Source organism: Hetaerina americana, unplaced genomic scaffold (assembly GCF_022747635.1).
Source record: "Hetaerina americana unplaced genomic scaffold, ioHetAmer1.1.p SCAF_108, whole genome shotgun sequence".
In the NCBI taxonomy this organism is placed as follows: Eukaryota; Metazoa; Arthropoda; class Insecta; order Odonata; family Calopterygidae; genus Hetaerina; species Hetaerina americana.
The window spans coordinates 113181-136497 of record NW_027286159.1 but is presented as its reverse complement, the minus strand read 5'-3'; the positions used below and the strand labels follow the sequence as shown (position 1 = coordinate 136497).

Here is a 23317-nt window from a genome sequence, read left to right as displayed (position 1 = left end):
CAAATTTCAAAGAAACATATTGGAGTGGGAATAAATTGAAATCGCCACAGGCCCAAAAATAACGTTTTCAGGGGAGCCTGATGCAAATAATTTACGGCTCCTTCTGAAGGGCTTGGCTCGTGCCATCAACTTTTTTTCCTCTTGATAGCCACATTATAACTAATACCCACATTTCCATATTTCTTAAATAAAATAGTTAGCCACTGATCTACTAAAAAATGTATTTTCTGCAATCTAGACTTTATTGATTACAAAGTTGATTTTGCCTCCATTTCTTTTCCACAAGATGTTACCCGTGTAATCAGATGTATTCATTTCAATTGTATGGCTCATGTATGAATCTCTTTCAGGGGGACGGAAAGCCAATCCAGGACATCACATGGGTGGCCAAGATGGCCCCAAGCAGAAGAGAAAGTGTGGTATTTGCCGGAAGGAAGGTTAGTGGGGCAGGAGACATGGATGGCATTGATGTGACTCTTAAGGGGATGTTTGTGAATGTGGCACACAAACCATCTAAAGAGTTAATGATAGAACATGGTGGTATAATTCGCACATTTCCAGAAGTGATTGATTCCTGCTTGAAGTGTCCAAGGCATTTTATCATAAATAGTTGTGTACCGGGTGTGTTCAAGAAAATACCATTTAGTTGGAATAGCAACCATTTCATTTGGTAAATCTTATTCATGTTTGTCCAATTCAAAGTGCTCTCCATGGCAGGACACACATTTCTTCCAGCTTTTGACCACCCTCCAGAACACTTCATTTGGAATGTCCTGTTATTCCAATGAACAGTTTCTTTCGATGTCATTGTTTGAGTCCTTTCAAAGCATCCTATCAAAGTCAATTTCAATTTTAGGGAGAGGAATAATTTCAGAGGCAGTTTCAATAATCATCTTGAAACATAATTTACTCAGGCATGTACATTATTACAAATTGTGTGAAAATTAGCCTTTTCAGACCATAATAAGGTATTTATGCCAGAGTCACATGTGCAGTCAACGGATTGCACCACCATTTAAAAAAGCATGGATGATTCTGGCAAGCAGTGCATAATACAGGGTTCGTCCGGAAAATAAGTGTACTGATTTTTTCCCGCCGCTCCAGGCGCGCCCAGCACCGCTCTGACGGGCTGCGATTGGAGGGGGGTATGTTGGCAAGCGACGCTGAAAAAGGCAGTCGGCTCTGTGCTGTGGTGTAGTGAGGAGCTCTGTTAACGCGAACCTCCACGCTCGACCCACGTCACGGAACGCGATGCCGAAGTTTTTGGAGCAGCGTTATTCCATCAAATTTGCGGTAAAGCTTGGGAAATCGTCTACCGAAACTGTCGGTATGATTAACCAGGCTTACGGGGAGTCAGCCATGTCCAGAAACATGATCTTTCGGTGGCACAAGATGTTCGTGGAGGGCAGAGAAGAGGTCGACGACGAACCACGGCCTGGACGCCCATCAACGACACTCACCGACGAAAATGTGCGAAAAGTTCGCGATGTACTGCACTCTGATCGTCGTCTTAGTGTTCGGATGATAGCAGAGCAATGTAATGTGCCAAAAACAATAGTGCACGAGATTATTAGGCACCAATTACAGATGCGAAAAATTTGTGCAAAGTTGGTGCCGAAAGTGCTCAGTGATGATCAAAGACTCAATCGTTTGGAAACCGCGACACAACTTGCGGATCACTGCAAAAATGATCCACATTTTTTAGAGAACGTTGTTTCGGGTGACGAGACGTGGATCTTTGAGTACGACCCGGAGTCGAAGAGACAAAGTGCGGAGTGGCACACCCCATCATCACCCCGTCAAAAGAAAGCTCGCATGAGCAAATCTCGGATCAAGGCGATGCTCATTGTCTTTTTTGACAAAAGGGGAGTCGTCCACTACGAATTTGTACCTGAACGACAAACTGTAAATGCTGCATTTTACGTCCCGCCCTACAGCCCGGACTTGGCACCACCGGACTTCTTTCTGTTCCCGAAGATAAAGAGGAGTTTGAAAGGAACGCGATACGGGACTTTGGACGCCGTCAAAGAGGCCGTGACGACGTGTCTTCGAGAGGTTCCCGATGATGCCTTCGCGGGAGCGTTCCAGGAATGGGAACGCCGCTGGAACAAGTGTATCGACTCACAAGGGTCCTATTTTGAGGAATATTAGCTTAAGATATGTAAAAGTGTAATAAATTTTTTTTCCTGAGCTCAGTACACTTATTTTCCGGACGAACCCTGTATATTGGAGGATTAATAGTAATGATAGCTCTCACAGTGAGTATACACAGGGGAAACTACTTAAAAGTCTTAATGTTCAATATTGTTAATTAAGTTTGCTCTGTCATCTCTACTCACATTGAAAAATAATTTGCTCTTTGACCCATAAGATGTGTTCTAAAGATATATTTAAAAACACTTGTATTTGTTATTAAGTACTTATTGAGAACCTTTTCAATTTTCTTACTCCCACAAGGTGTCCTTTTAAATGATTTGTGTAAATTTACATTTGTTTTGTAAATAATAGCAATTTTTAATAAAAATGGGAATTGAAATGTTGAAGCCAACTGCTATGGTTGATGGGTTTCTCAATTCAGTTTTCTCAAGCAATGTAAACAATACTTTCCCGGTGTTAGAATTATTCAAAGATAATTTTCTCTGGCATCCCTTAATAATATGGACTCAATACAAGCCACCCGAGGTAAATTAAAGTTAATCAATTGACAAAGCTCTTTCTTGAAACTAATTCCATTGGAATTTGATAATGCTGCTGCTTTTATTTCAAACCTACAATTTACGTTCCAGGTCATACAAGAGCCAACTGCCCATACAGCAGCTAATGGAGAATGTTGGATTGGCATGCTTTGTCCAGGCATGTGAGACTTAACGGCATTGTTTCAATGCATTTTCATCAACATATGTATTGTGTTCATACCTCAGAGTGCACTGTCATTGGCTCTGAATTTTTGTAAATATTAATATATTTATGTTGTGTTTTTAATGCCCATATTTGGGTGTTATCTTCAACAATAGTGTCACATATTTATGTTGTTTAAAACCAGGGAAATGATTGTATACACCATCGTACACTAAGAAATGGCCTGCACCAATGTTTTTCTTGTTTATACTATCTCTTTTATAACATTTTTAAATTGCATGTATTAATATACTGTATTTCTCAGTTCAAAGCATCTCTCCAAAGTTTTGCTCTTTACCATATTTATGTTTGGCACTGAAAGTACATGTTGTAATGGATTTTTAATTCTCATTCAATTTTAAGGACTACTTTGTGCTATATGGCTATGAATTTTAGTTTCTGAGAAATATTTCTGTGATCACTATTTTTCTAATGCGCACATTACCTGTGTGTGTGCTGTTTGAAGTGCTTCTGGAGTTAGTTAAACTATTAATATTTGAAGGTCCTACGAATCTCATTTGTGCCATTGTTTAACCATTTCCATGTCTTGTTGGTTGCCAGAGTTACAATTTATGATTCTCTCAAGATGTAATGACATTACATCTCTCTGATTAAAGTTCTTTTGATGGAATGAAATATTTTCAACCAGTTGTATGACCATTTGATTATATAACCAGTTACCTATTTGTTTAAGATTATAAAAGCATTTTGTAAATTTAAGTGACACTAAAGAGCTAATTTATAAAGGCCATATTAAAAATTAAAGAGTAAATGGAACTGTGATAAACTTACTTTATTTGCTAATTTGATGTACCTGGCAAAGCTATGTCTTCATATCTATATTGTTAGTAATATACTTGTGTAATAGTCTGAACTTAGTATTTTATTATGTCAAAGAATGAAGGTCGCAAATCTTTCAGCCAAATAATAATAATAATTATCATTACATAGTATTATTTCATTTTCCCCTTTTAAATTCATAAAAATTGTGTTTAAATTTTGTAGCCAATACGTAAATATTTTTGCAAATAACAATATTTGTACAAAAGGCATCCAAGATACCTTCAGACACATATTGAATGCGTTTATATTATTTTTTAATTATATAATTACATATAGGTACATCTGTAAACACAAAGCTCGGGTGAAAATGGGCAACCAGCCGACAACCTATAATGTAACAATTGAGAGAGTAGTCTCTCAATTGCTACATTAACGTTTCCATTAAGGTGGACTGTTCCCGCAAACTTCCCCTCTAATAATTGTAACCCCGCCAAATATCAAAGTAAGATCCACGTTGGCATTAGTCTACATGCGTAAAGAGCACTAAGGGGCTATTATGACCCGGTCACTGCCGGTGGAGTTCACCTGTCGGCAGTATGATTTTGTTCGAAATGAGTCTCACCCCCCTGAGCGATTATGTCTGGCGATTCTGCCGGGCGGTATCACCCCACCGGAAGTGAACATCTCCGTCCTAAATATTTTTTTATACCGTGCCAACAGGGCGGAGGGACATTCCAGGCTGGTACCCTGCCTGTTTTCCCTCCGCCTGAGTATATTTTCTATTTGACAGCTGTTTGTTAACAGTAGTGACCTTCACCTGACGTAGTTAAGTCATTAAAAATTGAGCGTAGGAGTGCAATTTGCAGTATTATTTTGCAATAAAAATAAACAAAGCCTGAGTTGAAACAGGTGACGTGTAATTAGAGCTTTTGGTTCTTCAAAAAAGTATCCCGTAAGAACTATGCTGAACTTCTCTATGTTATCAATGCAATGTAATTTTAATAATTTAGTTTAGCAATACCTATGTTATATGCAGCATATATTTAGTTGATTTCAGCCCTAATATCTTTAATTTGTATTGGTAACTAGTTCGCTTTCATTCACATTTGTCGTTTGACTAAAGTCGGAGAAGTATCCTTATAAGAAAACATTCATGTTAAGAATAAATCAACGAAGGACATACTTATGATTGCGGGATGTAAGTAACCGCTCCAAAATAAATAATGATGAATTTGTGAAACATCGTGTTCATGTTTTGTTCGGTAATTATTCGTGTGTACCCAATCGTGAGCTGCTGAACGTTTTCTTTTAATATAGTGACATTCTTTGTCGATTGACTAGAGCTATTCTAGTTCTGCCCTTTTATGTTTATGCTATTATAAATAGATATAATCCCCTTTTCCGTATGAAATGAAGTAATGAAAATGTGTGAGCTACTTCCCTGTTCGGTTATGTGATTTCTTAGATAATTATTATTTGGTTCACTGTTGTGTAGTACATAATTTATTGCTTAAAGATTCTTTGTAATTAAATTCTTACACATCACTCATGTTACAAGGCATTAAAGAAATTAGATTTTAATGCGTAATTGCATTAAAAGTTATGAGCAACATAACATAAGCTTAAAAAATAATTTATTTCAAATTGAAAATAGAGAACCTCACAATGAAGTGTTATTATTTATTGAATGCATTTTTAAACGACAAACAATTGTACATTGCTTTCATTGCATACCCTAATATATATGTCCTTTTTCAAGCATGTTCATAGTGCTGAAATGTACCTATATTTTGTACTTTTATTTGTGTTGGATGACTCCCGTACTTACATGATATGTATGATCAATGGACAAATATGTTATTATTAGTTTTAAAAGTTAGCCTAGGTTCCTGGCATGGATTTATGCCTAACAACTCGCTGTTAGCCGTAACTTTAGGGCGAACCAAAGCAGATTTAGAGCTCAATGCTATTTTGTTAAATTTATCAAACAACAATTTAATTCAGTATTCGTTCCACAGAAATAGGAAATGAACACGTTATGGAGCTATACTTCATGAAATAATACAAAATAAATTTGTTCATTTGAGGCTTGTCTTATAATCTTATGTAGTGGTAAAGTTGCATATTAGCTCGTGATATGGGATGTCAATGCAAACTTAGTAACCATTTCGGGTCCAAATGCGGTAACTTGTGCCAGTGTTGGTCGCGTTAATTATGGCTGATGAAGTTGGAAAAGCTAACGACGAAGAAGGCCAATTATTTACAATAAGCAGCCAAAGGAGCTCATAGTGGAATACTCTATGAAGGCTGTATAAAAAGAATAGATCGAGAATGGTGATAAACCTGAGGTACAACATGTTGCCATCTCTTGTACTTAAGTTCAGAGAATTAGTAACAGACTTCCATTACCATCCGATTTTTGAACGCAGTGAAAGTATTGGTACATTCTTAATCCATTATCATCAAATACTTACGTACATTTCATCATTCAATCATAGTTATTTTGATTAGTTGTAATTCACGAGGACTAGATGAAGGAATATTCTAGAAGCTGTGATACAGGGCAAATTGCCCAAATGCAAGGTTGCGTCCAATTAATAATATTATGGTGATTTAACGGTTTTTTCTTAGTTGTATATTCATACTGTAACATGGGAAGCTACCAAAACCACCTTAATTATTTATCATTGTTTTCCTGATGGATACAATTATGAAATGTTGTCCTGGTAACTAATGGAGTCTTTGTGCCAACTGCCATGCCCCATCAGGGGAAGAGGCAAGGATTCCAGGTCCATCATCACACAAAATCTTTGCAAAGTGGAGTATATAGAAGTGAAGAAAACACAAGAATACTGAACCTGTTGGAATAGACACTTGGAATGTTAAGATGGTGTTGAGAACAGAGAAATCAGAAAATTTAAAGCAGGAGATTTTCAAAGCAACAATTTCAGAATGTAAAAATCATTTGCCTTGACCATGGTTCCCAGTCAAGGCAAATTAATTTTACATTCTGAAATTTTTGCATTGAAATGCATATTAGCAGATGACTGATGATAAAAGTTACTGTTATTGCATCTCCCGCAGTTTCTTGGAATCAGGAGGTTAGGGAGAGAAAATGTAGATATTTTAGGGTTGTGCAAGGTGAGTTTGAAGCATAGCAGGGATTACTGGGGTGATAGTATCAAGTAATATGGAGCGGAGGGATAGAGAACTTTCAATTATTATTAGAAGTAAAGGATGAAACATTGAAGTTAGTTATTGTTCATGTCTGCATCCATTTAGCAATCATAGGAAGGAAGAAGGCTTCATGGTATGCAATCAATTAAAGGAAATTCATACAGGTCTGGAGGGAAACGTTTGATAGGGATGGGATGGCAGTGAGGTGGAGGATTATGGTATGGAACCGAGGAATGACAATGGGAAGAATACTTGTAGAGTTCTACAGGGTATAAGATTTAATCATAATGAACACTTGGTGTTAACACCTATAAGGTGTAGGTATAAGTGGAGAATACCCAGAAATTCTGACAATGTCAGTTTGGCTAAGCTATTGATGGTTAGGCATAGTTTTAGGACTAGCATGATTGATTCACAATTTCCTGAATGTGGATTCAGATCATAATTTAGCATAAATGAAGTGTGACATCAGATTCAAGAGGGTAAAACAGAAGATGAATGAGGAAATGGAATGTAGAAGCTTTGGTCAGGATGATAAGTATCAGCTGTCTGTAGTGAAAATTATAAGGGGCTATTGTAAACCTTTAATGATTCCTGAAAAACATGAGAGAGGAACTCATTTTTCTAAGTTTTTTATAAAACTTCTCTAAATAGTTATAAAGGCCATCATTGTAGAACTCAGCAAATTGTGTCAAACCCATTGTTCCAGCTCCTAAATGACATAATTTGTGTTGTCAAACCTGTGACACCCCAATGATTTCTGAATTCTGGGAATAAGAAAAAGTCATCTGGGGTGAGATCAGGAGATTAGGCTGGAAGAGACAAAATTTCAAAAGTGTATCATTTTGATTAACGGTCGCACAGTGGTTGTTTCTGAAGACATTTTTGTATAGAGATGAATATATGAACATCATTAATTATTTTTTAAATGTTATGCCTTCAAAAACCCTGGAAATTAATTCTCTATTTGTCTCTAACTCTGCAGAGTATCATTAGGTATTTAATTGCACCCATTCTAAAGATTGGATATGGATAATATCGACCTATATTTTTTGCAGTTGATATATTTTTAATCTTGCGCTGTCTTTAACATTATTCAGGCAGTGCACAATGTACTGGCACTACTTGAGGGTTTCTTATATGACCTCTTTTGATTTCTTTTCAAAATTGGTTTTTCCAAGGAAATAAATGAAATGCTACTAAGCTGATAACCTCTTGGATGGTAGTTGAATATTCAGTAATAATATTTGTTTTTTTTTTAACTTTTTGTGATCCCATCATCTTAACTTACTTTCATGGTGCTTTAATTAGTCATAGTCCTTTGTTTAGTAAATTGTTTACTTTCTATTTATTCATAATCCTGCAAGCCGCCACTAGGGTGAGTGGCAAGGGGTGAATACACACCAGACTAATTTTTACCCAAACATGACCCTACCATGCCAGACAATGTTATAACGATCTCCTATTGTAGTAGTTTTAAGTATCTGCAGGAAGCAACCGACAACTAAGGTCATTGACACCATTAGGGATGGACCGGAAAGGATGAAGGGCTGGAGAGAAACCTGGCGTTGGCATTAGCCTACTCTTAACAAAAGGTCCCCAATCATTCATGAACATACTGACATCTTAAATATATATGTTCTACACTTAATCTCTAATTTTATTAGCATGAACTCTCCTGCCATAGTGAGATGGGAATAATAATACATTTTCAGCATCACTGCTAAAGAGATGCCCTTCCAATTTATGCAAGAGATTCAATCTGTAATTTAGGCTTTGCTCCTTGAGTAATTCTCATCCAACTCATCTAATTAATGGATACGCCACCATGTTTATCAAGACAACGTGTTATGAATTTAGCTCTGCTACACTACAAACAATCCAATTCAGCAATAAATCCAACTTCATGAGGATCCCACATACGAGGGTGGTCTGAGAAGTTTCCAACCCCAAAAATTTCAGAAAAAATGTCTTGTATCTTTGTTTGGTCAGAAATTTTTCAGGCCACCCATGTACTTGCAGCATATTCTAAATTAGGCCTAACCAGCCAAATATAACATTTTTCTTTCACCTTTTCATCACATTTACCAAGTACCCTTCTAATAAAAACTCATTTTTTGCTAACTTGTCTGCATAGTCTCCATATGTGTTTCACTCAGGAGAAATCGTGAGAGAGGGTAACTTACAGGTATTTAATTGAGTGCACCCATTTCATTCCGGGGTTCCCGATGCAGCAGGCATACTGGATGGAATTGCTCTTTTTCAAAACTTTATGACTACACAATTTTTAAAATTTAATTCTAATTGCCAAGTTTTGCACCAGCATTGTATAGCATTAAGGTCATCTCATAAAGCTGCCTTGTCCTAAGGATCATGGTAAACCACTGCATCGTTGAAAAATAAACGTATCTTACTAGAGACTACAGAGTCAATGTCTTTAATGTCAAGTAGGAATAAAAGAGGTTGGATAACACTTCCCTGGGTTACCTGAAGTTACTCAGTGTATTTGAGCCAACTTCATCTATGCACCCGATATCTGTAGTCAACTCTGTACCCAACCATTCAAAAAGTCTTTAATCCAACCCAAGATATTTTTATCTGAGCCATATGCTTCTCACTTTGTGAGTTGCTTACTGTGAGGTACTTTTCACAAGAAGAGAATCCTATAGCCAATAAAAATAATTAAGAACTCCAATACCGGTATTTTGGTCACCCGGTGACTATCTACGGGGAGAATCAAATGGGGCCTTGAATTTGGAAGAGTATGCACTGGGCACTGTCCAAAGTCAAGTGAGGAGTTGAATTGAACTCATATGAATTTCTCCGTTTAATAAATGTATAATGGCCAATGCAGATGTTATTTCCAGCGAACATCAGCTAAGTCAATTCCTAATGATGAGGCCTCATTTTTGTAATATAATATCATAAATAATTGAAAATATTAATTTTTATAAGGCGTTATTGAAAATAGAAATTAAAAAAGACAAAGCAGATACATACAAAATAGAAATTTAAATTAGACCCTCATCTGTGACTTTAGCACCATCTATGAACCAAGGGGGGTACTACGTCGTAGTTGAATCGTAGAGAAACTGGCCCTTCCACCGCGTTGGCGAAAGAAAACCCAGTTAAAGGTCTCAACACGGGAGTGGGCGCTAGTATTCTTACCCATTACTCTAGTATTCATGTACATGTCGTAGTCCTTACTCTTCTACGTTCAGTTTATTGACTATGGCTTGTGTTCAACAAATATATCTCGATCTTGCTGAAGGTGTGAAAATACCTGCGCTAGGTTTAGGAACTTGGCAGGTTTGTTTTTTTTTTGTTTGGCAAGGGACAAATTGTCTGTACGGGTCGAAATTTATGTTTACAACTCTTTCCTAGCGCCTCTATAAGCCGTATGAAGTATATTACCCATTACGCGGCAATGAAAGTTAAACCCACAGTTTAGACGTTCGTGGACTTATACATTCGTTTTTGACAAGTAGAAATGCAAGATGGGAAAATAGAAAAAAATAGTTATTTTCCATAAGTATACCGAATTTTTTCTACACTTGAAAAACAAATGCATTTTCAACATCAAAGAATATAACGATTTGAAGAATGTTTTTGTGATCTTAATTTTGATGATCCAACAAAATTGTGTGTTTACCTGTACCTTAATTTATAAACATTGTTTTCGATATTTGAACACAAATTTATTTTCATCTGGTGTAAATATTGTGTGTACTATGCACTAATGTATCCATGCAGAAACATACCTTTCACTCTTCATATTAATTTTCCACCGAGTCAACACAACGAGAAATATTTCTCGTGGAATCTTTATATGAATAAATAGTTTATTTAATTAACTTCCCCTCGAAAAATTGAAATACCCGCTCGCAGATAACGGCGAGGAATTTTTACACATAAAACTATTCCTGTAATACTAGCAGCGATATATATATATATATATATATATATATATATATATATATATATATATATATATCCCAAGTTAGGGGCACGATATTGGTGGACAAAAGTTTCATGCAATATCTAATTGTTTTCTTCCTTGCCCCGTCTAATTTGAAAACTCTTTTGGCAAAAATCAATTAATAAAAATTTTAATCCATTTTTCTGCATCGTATTCTATTTTGTAACTTTCAACGTTCAATAGTGAGCAAATGTGCAGTCTATTACTTGAAACTAACCTTATTGTTGCGAGAATAGTTGCAACACCATGGTTGTAAAATCAATTGTTACAGTAATTTGACATGTTTTTTTACTAAGGCATTAGATGAAGATGGAGAAAAGGCAATAGATAGTGCATTGGAAGCTGGCTATAGACATATTGACACCGCATATGTCTACCAAAATGAGAAAGCAGTTGGAAGAGCCCTAAGAAAGTGGCTTGACTCGGGAAGAATTAAACGGGAGGATTTGTTTGTGGTCACCAAGGTAAATAATAAACTGAAAAATGACAACGATATCCACTTTATACAGAATGATGCTTTTGTTTTGAAACAAAATTATGAACGATGACTTTTTTACAAATGTCACATGACAGCTAATGGAACATCCAAATGATATAATATAAACATGTATTACAATATAATGTGATTGAATTTTATATGATAATGATTTGAGCTGGATTTTAGTTGAGCATATGTGATGTGACCTTACCTATCTATAGTTGCCCAAAAATGGAAACCGCCCCTCCGGAGTGAAAAAATACATGGAGGCTTCCTTGGACAATCTCGGACTTTCGTATGTGGACCTGTACTTAATACATTCACCATTTGGGTTCTATGATATAGAAAAAGATGATCCAAATGCTGAGGAAGTCGTGGATGTAACAACAGATCATGTAGCCATCTGGAAAGTAAGTTCAGAGGTGAAAAATACTGGTACTCGTAGCATTTATGAGAGAGGAATGTGACGGGAAAACTTTTGTCAGATCATTGTTAATTCCTATTCCAAAAACAGGAAAATTTGAGGAAAACAGAAAAATAAGGTTGACTTTGCGAGCAGCTAAAGTGGCTTTGAGGATCTTCAACAAAAGGATGGAGATAAGGGTAAATGGGAGGCTTAGGGGATGATCAGTTTGGGTTCAGGAAGGGGAGAGGCACGCGTGATGCCATTGCTATGATGAGGTCACTAATAGAGAGGAATATGAAATACAATCAAAATGTGTTTGCCTGTTGTTTGGTGAAAAAGGGGGGTGATATAGATTGAAAACTGTCAAAACTAAATTTGTATAAACTGTATTTGGACAATTTATTTTTGTCGTATTCTAACATATCCTGGATGCAATTAAAATGATTATATTTCAGTCATAGGAGGATATTATGTAATCATTTGGATGAATTATCAATTAAAAATTAGCAATAAAGTTCTGGAGATTTTGCCACAAGCAATCTCATTAACGAAGATTTTGGTATTTCTTTATTTTTTAATGATAACTCATTTGGATTGTGCTTGCAATGGTCACATCTACATATCTGTCGGTTAAGTCAAAAATGGAGAAACCATATCATGATTGATAATAATGCATTATAATACTAAATTTACCGTTCCAAGGAACAATTAAGCACCTCAAGGACTTAAAATATGTAGTCATTCTAAGCATGACAATTGATTCGATTTTACACTTGCACACAGATAAGTTCTTAGGAACTTCCACTAATACATGATATCAGCTGTGCTATTTAGGGTTTTGAATTAATCTCACAAGCAAGTGCCTATCAAGTATGAGGCCATGAAATCAGAAAATATCAGATTCCATTCCCTTTTTTTGCTTAAGAACTAGTTTGCTAGGTAAATGAACCCTTGTTTTGAATTAGGTCATCCTCCAGGATGCATAAAACAGAAATCTTAGGTGTGATGTATAGAATTGTTAAAAGAACTAAGCGTGGGAAGATTTATGGAAAGAGATAGAAAAGCCTAACTTTAAGGGAAAAAACGACCACAGTTTCAAAATAAAAATAAGGATGCAAAAAACAAATAAGAAAAAATACTCTTTTTTAAAATAGAACTATTATTGATTGGAACCAGCTGCCTTGAGGTTTGTTTGAGCCCTTTCCATCCAATTTTAGGAGTTTTAAGTATAAATGCAAAGCAGCCACTGGGTGATAAACTTCATTGTAGTTATTAAAATATTGTTTGTATGTGATGTGGATGGCATTTTGTATGTGATGTGGAAGTTTGTTTGTTTGTGATGTGGAAGTGTCATTGTATGTAAGAATATTTTGTCTCCTATCTGTTTTTCTAGGGCGTGTATGTATGCATTTTTCGTTGTAAGAGTGATCATTGACCAAACTTGACCGTTGCCACCAGGAAAATTGCCTAATTGCAACGTAATTCTTCAATAAATAAATAAAATTTTCATGTTATATGATGGATTTTTAAAGAAAATTTCCCCTTCTTCTCCCATGTCCTTCCTTATCACTCACCCTTCCCCCCTGGTGCTTGCACTCTCTGCCACACACCTTTAGGTGGATTTTGGAGTATTAATGTCAATGTCAATAGAGTTAATTGGGTAAAACTATTGAGTATGTTGTAGAAAATAGGACTAGATTGGAGAGACAGGAGGCTAATCTGCAACCTGTACATGTCTCAGACTGCTCAGGTGCGAGTGGAGAGTCCGGTTGGGCAATGTTAGGTAGTGGTGTAAGGCAGGGTTTTCCATTACCACCAGGGCTGTTCAACCTGTACGTAAAGGAAATGATTATAGAGCCATGGGAAGAACTGGAAATAAGCATGAGAGTGGGCGGAGACTTCTTAAAATCAGTTAGGTTTGCTGATGACCAAGCTCTAGTTTGTTAGTCAGCCTAGGGGTTGCAAGCATTGCTGAGCAAATTGGAAATTCAGTATGATCGATATGAGATGAGAAAAAATGTAAATAAAACAAATTTTATGCGGTTCTCCGGAATGAGAAAGGATGACATAAATGGTAAAATATGAAGGCAAAAGCTGGAGCAGATGCAGCAGTTTATGTATCTCGGAAGAGTTTTAGACCAAAATGTTCAAAATATAAGAAACATGAGGAGAAGAATTGCATTGGGCAAAGAAGCTTTCACAAAGAGGAAGAACTGATGATGGAAATATTGAGTAAGGATGTCAAGAAAATGCTCAAAACTTTGATATGGAGCATGATTATGTACGGCGTGGAAACATGGTCGTTTAAGCAGGATGATAGGCGTAGATTGGAGGAAAGATAGTAACAATTTTCCTTTAGATAATTCTTTATTATGATCGAATTCCACCACATCATGCCTGAAACTGCTCAATTTGTAGATTGGAGGCTTGTGGGTGTGGAGATGGTGAAGTGGACAGAAAGGAAAGCAAATGAAGAAGTGTGGTGGGGAAGGAGAGGGGATTGTTGGGAGGAATCCTAAGGAGACAGGATATGGATGCAAAGCCTATGGAGCGGCAGTGGGATGTTGAAGACTGTGATAGAGGGGAGAACCTTAGGGCAGTGAGGAAGGGGCAGGACTACGATAGGGATGTTGGACAGAATGGAGGAAATTTAAAGAAATGACCAGCTGCATCCTTACTGTAGAATAGGATGTTAGGTTGTGTTAGGCGGGAGAGGCAAGGACATTGTCAGGGTACCATTTAGTAGCTTGTGTCCATCCAAAACCTACCTTAACGGTGGATTACCAATAATAATAACAGTAATATAAAATCATTTATCATTAAACATAAACTTACCAATAATTATATTTAATTTAGCTTCTCTATTCGGAAAACTGTTTGCCTGTTTGTTCAATTAAATATCACAGATAGATAACACAGAAAACTCTTCAAAGTCACCATTACATATTTGTTGAATTTTTTACCTTCAAATTTTAAATATTGTTTTCAAAGGCAATGGAAGACCAAGTGGTTGCTGGGAAGGCTCGTTCTATTGGGCTGTCGAACTTTAATGAGAAACAAATTGAACGGGTGTGGAATTCAGCAGAACGCGTAAAGCCATCAATGTTGCAAGTTGAGTTACACCTTTACCTCCAACAAAAGAAACTTGTTGAGTACTGCAAGAGTAAGAACATAAAAGTTTGTGCTTACTCACCTTTTGGTTCTCCTGGTGCATATCAGGTGTTAGGGTGAGTTGCTGATTCATTCGTGATTAATTTCGAATGATGCATGTTTCCTTAAACATGTTTTATATTATGGTCTTATTTAAGTAGCATTAGTGGCTCTAGTCAACTACTTAAAATAACATTAGTTGTAGGAATTATAACTACACTAATAAGTCAAGATCATTCAATTAAATTGTTTCGCATTGCACCAATGACCTTGAAATAAATGAAATTATTGTAGCAGTAGTGGACAATTGTAAGAGAAACCGTTTTGTGTGACCTAAATTTGCAGAATGGTAACAAATATTGAATCATTTTATTTCATGCAAATTATTTACAGTTACTAAATATATGACCATAAATTCACATGCACTAAAGTTCAACTTTGTAATATTTTTGCTAACATTTTGACATTTACCCAATTTTGCAAAGGAAAATATATTCTATAGAAGAAAGTAATGATGTTAGTATAATATTGAGTTTGGACATAGATATTTTCAATGCCCTCATAGGAGTGTGTTGATGGATGATTTTCAAAATATGCCGCATATTCAAGAGATTCTTCTACCAAAATAAAGTATCCTTTAATTGATTTTCTTGGCAACTTCTGATCAAAAAGACTTTAGCTCTCTATGAAATATATGCTCAAAGGAAAAGAGCATTTCTTTTAATTTTCCATTTCCACATTATTTACAAATTCTTCACTTTTTAACTTTTGGAGGGAAATCCTGGAATTTTGGATGCAATGCATGCAATATTCTCTTAAGTGGCCACTTCTCTTCTATTTTATTTTACAAAGTACTATTTTATTTAACTTTTGAGTCACATTTTCTTTATTCTCATGGAGGGAATTAGCATTATTAGTGCCAATTCTCATGTAAATTATTTAATTCCAAAATTAGCACCTACAGCACTGTTACCTGAGGCAATGCCATTCTGTGGAGAAATCTAAATGGAGAGCAATTGAAAATAATCTGTGAGCATTCAACAAATTTGTTCCAGACTGGATAATTATGAATTATTCATCAACTATGGCACTTGTGGCAAATACTTATATTATTGAGGCCTTGCTCGGTTGAAAAGTATTACAATGAAAATGGAAGAGTTAAGAAATTTACTCTCTACCGATCACCTTTCTGCATATGCCCAGAGTTCATCACTGACATTCAGTCATGAAAGTAACTAAAATTGTCCTCGCAGAATATTTTACCCTGGTTTATGCCAACTCTCTTTTAATTAAATAAAAATTAATGAGTATTAGGAGAACATGAGTTCAAGGTGATGTTATCTATCATATTTACCATGACTCTTGAATGCAAACCAAACATGAGTGTCACGTTAAATTCACTTTCTAAACGGAGTAGCAGTAGTATTTATTGGGCTGTGAGGGTGTTCCGACAGCTAAGATTGGTTTCCAGCACAAACCTACATGCATAACATCCAATGCAATAAGACTCCATTTCCTATAACCTACCAACCTGCTTCCATGGTAAGGATTGAAAGATATAAAAACTTTGCCATAGTCACAGCATTTCTTGAGCAGCCTGAAATATATTTCAAAATTTGTGCATCATGTCCATGTCACCAAAAACAATATGAATTGAAAAATATTATTGTTGAAGGTTTTGGAGTGAAGAAGGTGGAGAAGGTTACTAAACAGACTATAACTGGGAATTACAGAGAAAGCAGAAGGAGATATTATATAGTAGGTGATGGCAGGGAACGGTTGCATGTTGAGCAGTGAGGGTAAGGAGATAATTAAGGGGGAGAAAATATAAGTATGTACTCATTTACAAATGTTATTGGGGTCATTGTAATGAAGCACTCTCCCCATTTCCAGGATGTTGACATTTTTCATGAGTAAAACAGTTTCTGGCGTCACTAGGGGAAATTCTTCATATTGAAATTAAATTGAAAATTTTTTATGTGGAAAATCGAAGCGTTTTAAATTTAATTTCAATATATTTCATGAGTTTTTGGAAAAAGAATATTGGTGGTGACATTGGTCATACCAGTACATCTGAGAAACCTGGTCTCTGCTCCTATGTTGATTACTAATTACCTTGTGAGTGTCTCCTATTAATCCATACCACTTCTAGAAATCTAAATGTTGTTTGAATACGAGTATTACCTCAAATTTTGTCAAAAATTGTCACTCGCTGATACTGTCCCGCAAGTTAGAAGACTGTGGCTATTAAATAGGTACTACTAGCGCCATCTTCATGAAATTTTGGGAGCTAGTTACTGCAGCTTTCTTCTCCTCCAGTACAAAGTTTCAATTCCATCGGACCACGTACAGCTGTTCAGTAGCAGTTCACGGAGGTAGTATCAGAGTGGTCCCGATCATAATTTCACGGTGAATGAAAATAACGACATATGACAGAAACATTCCAAACTTAATAAAAGTGCCATGGAAACGTTCTAAGTGTTTAAATATGCTTATGGTGGTTCTGTTATGTCTTGTGCTACTGTTTTTCGGTGGGGTTAAACCCTTTTGCAGAGGGTAGAGAGTTGGTGAAGATGGAGAAAGGAGCAGATGGCCATGCGTCACGAAGAGTAGACATTGCCCAAGTCATAGCTGTGTTAAAGCACCACCATAAAGTGAGCTATAGGTCAATAGATGAACTAACTGGAATTCCATAAACCATTGCACAATGCATTGTTACAAACGATTTGAAGAAAAGGAAGCCACGTGCTTGTACCATGGCGATTAACACCGTATTACTTCTAATGGAGACTATTTTGAATAAAATATTTGCTGAAAAAATTTTGTAATTTTGGCATCTTTCATAGACACAATCTTAAAACTTATGGGATACTCTGAGTATAGTTCAATGGTGTTTGTTGTGAAGTAATTATCTTATCCATTATCATTAATCTTTTTATCACCATAATTTTATATTGTATGGTTATATTCTCAATTCAGTATAATAGATTTTAACAACAGACGTCATTTAAATAAGCAAAGGGAATCACCCACTCATGAAATACCCCATTTATTTCAGAAGAATTGAATTTGGCTGCAATTTATTTTATGGTTTCTCATGCTTTTTCTTTGAAATTTTGATTTCTACTCTTGAATATGGAGTATGCTCGATTATGGTGTTAGGATACAGTTTGGTAGTCACTGCTATGGAGTAATAATTGCTCTGATTTAGCATACCATGTACAATTGTCTCTTTTTAAGAGACAATGTTGCGGCATCTCCCGCAGTTTCTTTGGAATTTGTCTTTTTAAGAAATTGCCAGACCAAAAATTTGATTAAATTATTATTTACTGTTCTTCTTAATAATGATTACATTCTTTTTAGAAAGGAATCGCCTGATGTATTGAATAATGAGACTGTGAAAGAGATTGCTGAGAAATACAGGAAAACACCAGCTCAAATTCTGTTGAGACACATAATCCAGCGTGGCATTGCTGTCATACCCAAAAGTTCTAATCCCAAGAGGATCCAAGAGAATATCCAGGTATCCAAGATAAAAGGATTGTCCTTCTCAAGCAAAAGTGTTTGCTCCAAAATTTGTTGACACATTTATTTGAAGGAATAACCGTGTTTGAGATTTGACTTCTTTTTAAGGTTTCCTTGTGTGCACCATGATGAGTTGATTTTTTCTCAATTTTCGAAGAAATACTTATATATACCCTCCCATGGACACGACCTTGACGCACAGGAAGGGTTTGTGCATTCTGAGGGAAATACTTATATATAACGCATTGCGTGCATTCCTGCAGGGAAACATTTGATAGTGATGGGGATTGGAATGTGACGGTAGGCAAAGAAAGAGATGGTGATGAGGTGGGAGACTACGGTTAAGGCATGAGGAATGCCTGTGGGGAGAAAACAGTTGAGTTCTGCAGGAGACAAGGGGTTAGGCAACACCAACACTTGGTTTAGACACCACCAAAGGCATAGGCATACATGGAAAATGCGAGGTGACTCAGAAAGTTATCAGTTAGATTATATTTGTTTATTAAATGATGTATGTTAGTTTATATTTGTTCATTAAATGATGTAGTGCATCAAAACTAGTTGGGAATAAATCTTTATTAAGTAGAAATTTGCAATTGTCTTTGTCTCTGCTATTATGAAGTACTAAGAGTTAAATAATAACTTAAGCCAGTGGACCAAGGGTCTCATTTGCTGATGTATGAATGTGGATTGGGCTATTTTTAAAATTGAATATTGCAGCAGCAAGTGCTTCCTTAATTAGCTTATGGGAAAAGTTTAAATAAACTTAAACTGTACATTTCCAACTTAGCCCCAAGTGATTTTCATCTCTGCGGGCTTCTAAATAAATCATGTGGACTGCCAACATTTTGAAAATTGTGCCATAGTCGGTTGTCCGCTGCGACAGAAAGCAAAAGACTTATTTGCTGATGGCTAATGCATCAAGGACTTATGGGATAAGGGTCTGAATGTACTGGGTGAATATCTAGAACAGTGAAATGGGATTTCGCAAGGTCACTTTGATTGTTATTGCCTCTATCCAGTTTAGTGCATTATTGTAAGTAACTCTTGTCTATATTTATTGATTTGGATTCTTTTTTTAGGTTTTTGACTTTGAATTGAGCCCTGAGGACATGCATAGACTTGATGCTCAAGGTCAAGGCAAGGTTGAACGTCTTTTTGATTTTTCAATGTTCAAAGGGTAAGATATGTTCAGAATTTAATAATTAAAATTTAATTTAGGATCAAAATGTATTAATTACCTAAAACGTTGTAGTTTTAATTGCTTTATTTTTCTATTTCTTTCCTTTTCAGAGCAACTACTCATCCAGAATACCCCTTCTGATCTTCAACTTAATTTCTGGTCTCACTTGGTTTGAAAAACTTGAATTAGTGAAGCGTATTTTCAGTTTTGGATATCCAAATGATTTAATGTTTTAATCTTGATATTAGTCTCAGGGACATAGAAAATGCATAGAGGATTAATTTAACTCAAGGAAATGACGGAAATCATTAACTTACCTTGGTTTCTACAAATGGGGTTGTATACTACATGTTTTTATTTATTCAATGTTAAGTATATTCGAAAAGAAATTATTACACAAATTACCAATTTTTAGAAGGAGCATGAAGTCTGAAGAGCATTTCAACTGACAAAAGTTCAATTGTGCTGAAAAACTCTACCGCCATGTTATATTGACTCGTGATGTCACAAGTCAGCATTTGTCACGTATTAAAGTTGTGCTCTTTGTATGACCAAATGGATTAGAAAAGTTGTTTTTTCTGTCATCAAAGTGATTGCAAATGATAAAATTATAGATAAAATTTGAGTAATTTTCCGCTTTCAAAACAGTGATAAAGGGTGAAAAGTTCTTTCTGTGCCTTAAGTCAAAGGTGTTAGTAGAAAATGTTTTAAGGCTGTGCACTCCAGAGTATTACTCACCACTAATTGACTACTATTGAGACAGTTTCAGGGTATTATATTGCTAAATAATTGCATTTTAAATATTATAACTGGCGGTTAAATTCGAATGACAGAGGCAATTGCAGGTCCACAGGGTGTGCAAAGTAGGGACATATCCTCCCCAAAATTCATTTTAAGGAAGCAAAATAGGAAAGAGAGGTTACAGTTGTGATAACAGCAGTTGAAATGTGATGATTTTGCACATCTGACACTATTCTACAACTTGGGAGTGTTCTCGACAGTATTTTGCAAACATTCCTGAAAGTAAAACAGAATCCACTATCGCCAAATCTTAACATAAGATACAAAAGAGAAGTGGGTGAGGACTATGAGAAAGGTTCCATTGTCTTACTTCAGGCAAGGGATATTTAAAAGTTTACATACCTTCCGTAATACTTCACTGGTCCCTTATTTGGAAATAAAAATATGCTACATTCAAAAGCCTTTTTCTCAGAGAAGAATAAATTTCTCTATTAAAGAAATAGGTAAGGCTTATTGAGGACAATATTTATAAATGCCTTCTTTCAAGGTCACTTGAACTATGGTGCTGAGTTATGGAGTCATTTTCTACAACATATTAAACAAATCTTGCAAATACAAGAGAGCTATTCACTCTCTTGCTAATATACCCCCAAGTGATTCCTGCAAACCTTTTTTTATTAGGTATGGAATCATGACTGTATTTAGTTTAGATACAGGTATCTTTAAGGCTCTGATTCTTGTGAAAGTTAATCTAGAATCTTGCCAATTAAAATTTCACATCCATAACTACACCATTAGGGGTGAAGCAAATTTGAATAGTAGTTATTTTAGGTTGCCCATGACTTAAAACTCATTTCATAACAGGACCATTCGATTGTATAACTGGCAACCAACTCAGTTGAAATCTATATACTCATACCTGGTTGTTTGCTAACCCACTTTACTGAAATGATGAGTTCTTTTGTTACTATCTTCATCAGAAGTAAGAATTTATGTTTATATATTGCGTAATATTCATATTGATGACATTTTATATGGTTGTACTATTTATCAAAATCAATAAAGTATATTATTATTATATGCAGGTTTTTAATTTTGTTTTATGATAAGTACTTAATTTGTAGTACAGTAAATATTGAGGTGATGTTATCATATGGACAGAAAAGTGAAAGACCGAGGAGTTGAAGATACATCCAGACATTATGGAGAGGGTTGCAAAACTCATTCTTATGAATACTAAGGACAAGAAATGCTCCTTTTGAAAGACAACTTAGGAGTATGGTATTCACTCTTCTACTGTAGAGAATCAGAAAAAATCACTAGCTTGTGGCTGCAAAAGCACTGGAATAATGTTTGTTGGTTAGCAAGTAAAAATGCCTAATAGACTTGTATACAGCAAACCCCTGCTAATCTGGGCTCCCACTTAATCCAGACTGGGTCCAGCCATGTGCCATGGATGGCTTATTAAGAGGTCATGAGAAGGAGCACACAAACTTAATTGTCTGCAGTAAACACAAATCATTATGAAGAAATGTTTTCTTTAAGAGAATTTTGATTTTTCTTTTTCAATGGTTTTTCTAATTTATATTTTCATCTATTCCAAAGAAATATTTAGTAGTATGTGAAAGTATTAGTTGTGAGTTGAGGGTATGTCTCCAATTAGGTTATTTTATAACTCTCTTTGCACTTTTTGAATCGCAAAGAGGCTTTGTATTATTTAAACATAATAATATTGCAGAATGAAATAAATCCAAGGTTAAAACCTCATCATGCATAAATACTGGTTGCTTATTTTTTTATTGCATTATTAAAAAAAGAATTTAGCCATTTGCACAATTGTGCCACAATCCTGAAGAAATCCTTTGAACTGAAGACTAATGTCTTCAAGATGAAATGTGCGTCAGAAACCCTAACATATTAAAAATTATGGGAATAAAATTCATGCCATAGCATAAATATGCATCAGATATGCAGAAACCAACCAAACCACAGTTTTCAACCTGAATATTGGTTTGATTCAAAAGATAGAGCTCACCTACTACTAAACCTGACAGTTTGTGAAATTCACACAGCAGGGTTCCTTGGGTTAAGCTGATGGTGCTAAGGCATCGCCGGGGAACCTGAGCCCGCTAGTCAGTAGTCTAACACTCAATTTATCAAATATCCCAGAAACTAATTCAGAAAATCAAATATTTACCCTCCATGTGTGTCTAAGATTATGAGTCGTATATACTAAGTTTGTGGGTCGCCGTAGTCCAAGGGGGAGAGTGTTGGACTACTGACTGAAGGGTCCCGGGTTCAATTCCCGGGCAAGTCTCTGGGCACCTGCAGCTCCACCCAAGCTATTTGATATTTTGGGTACCAGATCTTCCTGGGAAACATAACCGGCTCAGGGAAAGAAACTGACCCCCCTACCCTGATGTGTGAATTTCACATGCCGCCGGGCTTAGTACTGGGTGAAATCTACAATCCCCTACCAAACTGACCATTGGGTTTATTACTGTGTTTATGGTTTTTTTATACTAAGTTTATGCAATTATATCTCGTTCATATGACTTTAATATAAGGCCTATACAAAAAAAGATGAGGTGTCTTTCTATGTGCCAACAGATTGACTGGTCACAATCAGTGGTGGGAAGCCTTCTAGAGGAGTCTGTGAGAAGTAAAGCACCGCCTTGCTCATGGCCCTATCTCGACTTGTCTCTGCACAACAGCTATTCTTGCCTGAGCTGGCTCATGCTTGTTGTGCCATTTCTAGCATCAATGAGAATGAAGGTGTTAGAGAAGCACTGTGTGTGCATTGAATTTTTTTTAACCTCCAGAAAAGTACGAATGAAATTTATACCATGATTCAAAAGGTATTCGGCAATGAATCCATCAGTCAGGTACATTGTTTTCATTAGCACAACCGCTTCCAGTATAACAAATCTTAACTGATGAAGAACCGAGAAGTGGGTGACTATCGATGTCAACAAACTACACCTACGTGAACTGTGT

At 35.9% G+C, this 23317-nt stretch overlaps 2 protein-coding genes across 2 annotated transcripts in view; both read left to right on the top strand.

The window, feature by feature from the left end:
* Window positions 1-3765, top strand: part of Top3alpha (topoisomerase 3-alpha) — a 39901-nt gene extending 36136 nt beyond the window's left edge. The window contains exons 19-20 of the mRNA XM_071599177.1: window positions 351-437; window positions 2787-3765. Coding sequence (XP_071455278.1) covers window positions 351-437; window positions 2787-2868 — 169 coding nt within the window. The 3' untranslated portion in view covers window positions 2869-3765. The remainder of the gene's footprint in view (window positions 1-350; window positions 438-2786) is intronic.
* Window positions 3766-9981: 6216 nt separating this feature from the next.
* On the top strand, window positions 9982-22014 carry LOC139700740 (1,5-anhydro-D-fructose reductase-like). Its single transcript, XM_071599175.1, has 7 exons — window positions 9982-10167; window positions 11134-11301; window positions 11537-11725; window positions 14713-14948; window positions 18235-18394; window positions 19479-19576; window positions 19690-22014. Exons 1-7 carry the CDS (start codon window positions 10090-10092, stop codon window positions 19718-19720), a joined length of 960 nt encoding a protein of 319 aa, XP_071455276.1. The 5' UTR covers window positions 9982-10089; the 3' UTR covers window positions 19721-22014.
* The last annotated feature ends 1303 nt before the right edge of the window (window positions 22015-23317 follow it).

What these genes read in the sequence shown, in the direction of transcription:
- LOC139700740 (XM_071599175.1), top strand. Translation starts at nt 10,090, where the DNA reads ATGGCTTGTGTTCAACAAATATATCTCGATCTTGCTGAAGGTGTGAAA. An exon ending in ATTTGTTTGTGGTCACCAAG is followed by an intron (nt 11,302 to 11,536) that starts GTAAATAATAAA and finishes ACCTATCTATAG; the next exon opens with TTGCCCAAAAATGGAAACCG. An exon ending in GGTGCATATCAGGTGTTAGG is followed by an intron (nt 14,949 to 18,234) that starts GTGAGTTGCTGA and finishes CATTCTTTTTAG; the next exon opens with AAAGGAATCGCCTGATGTAT.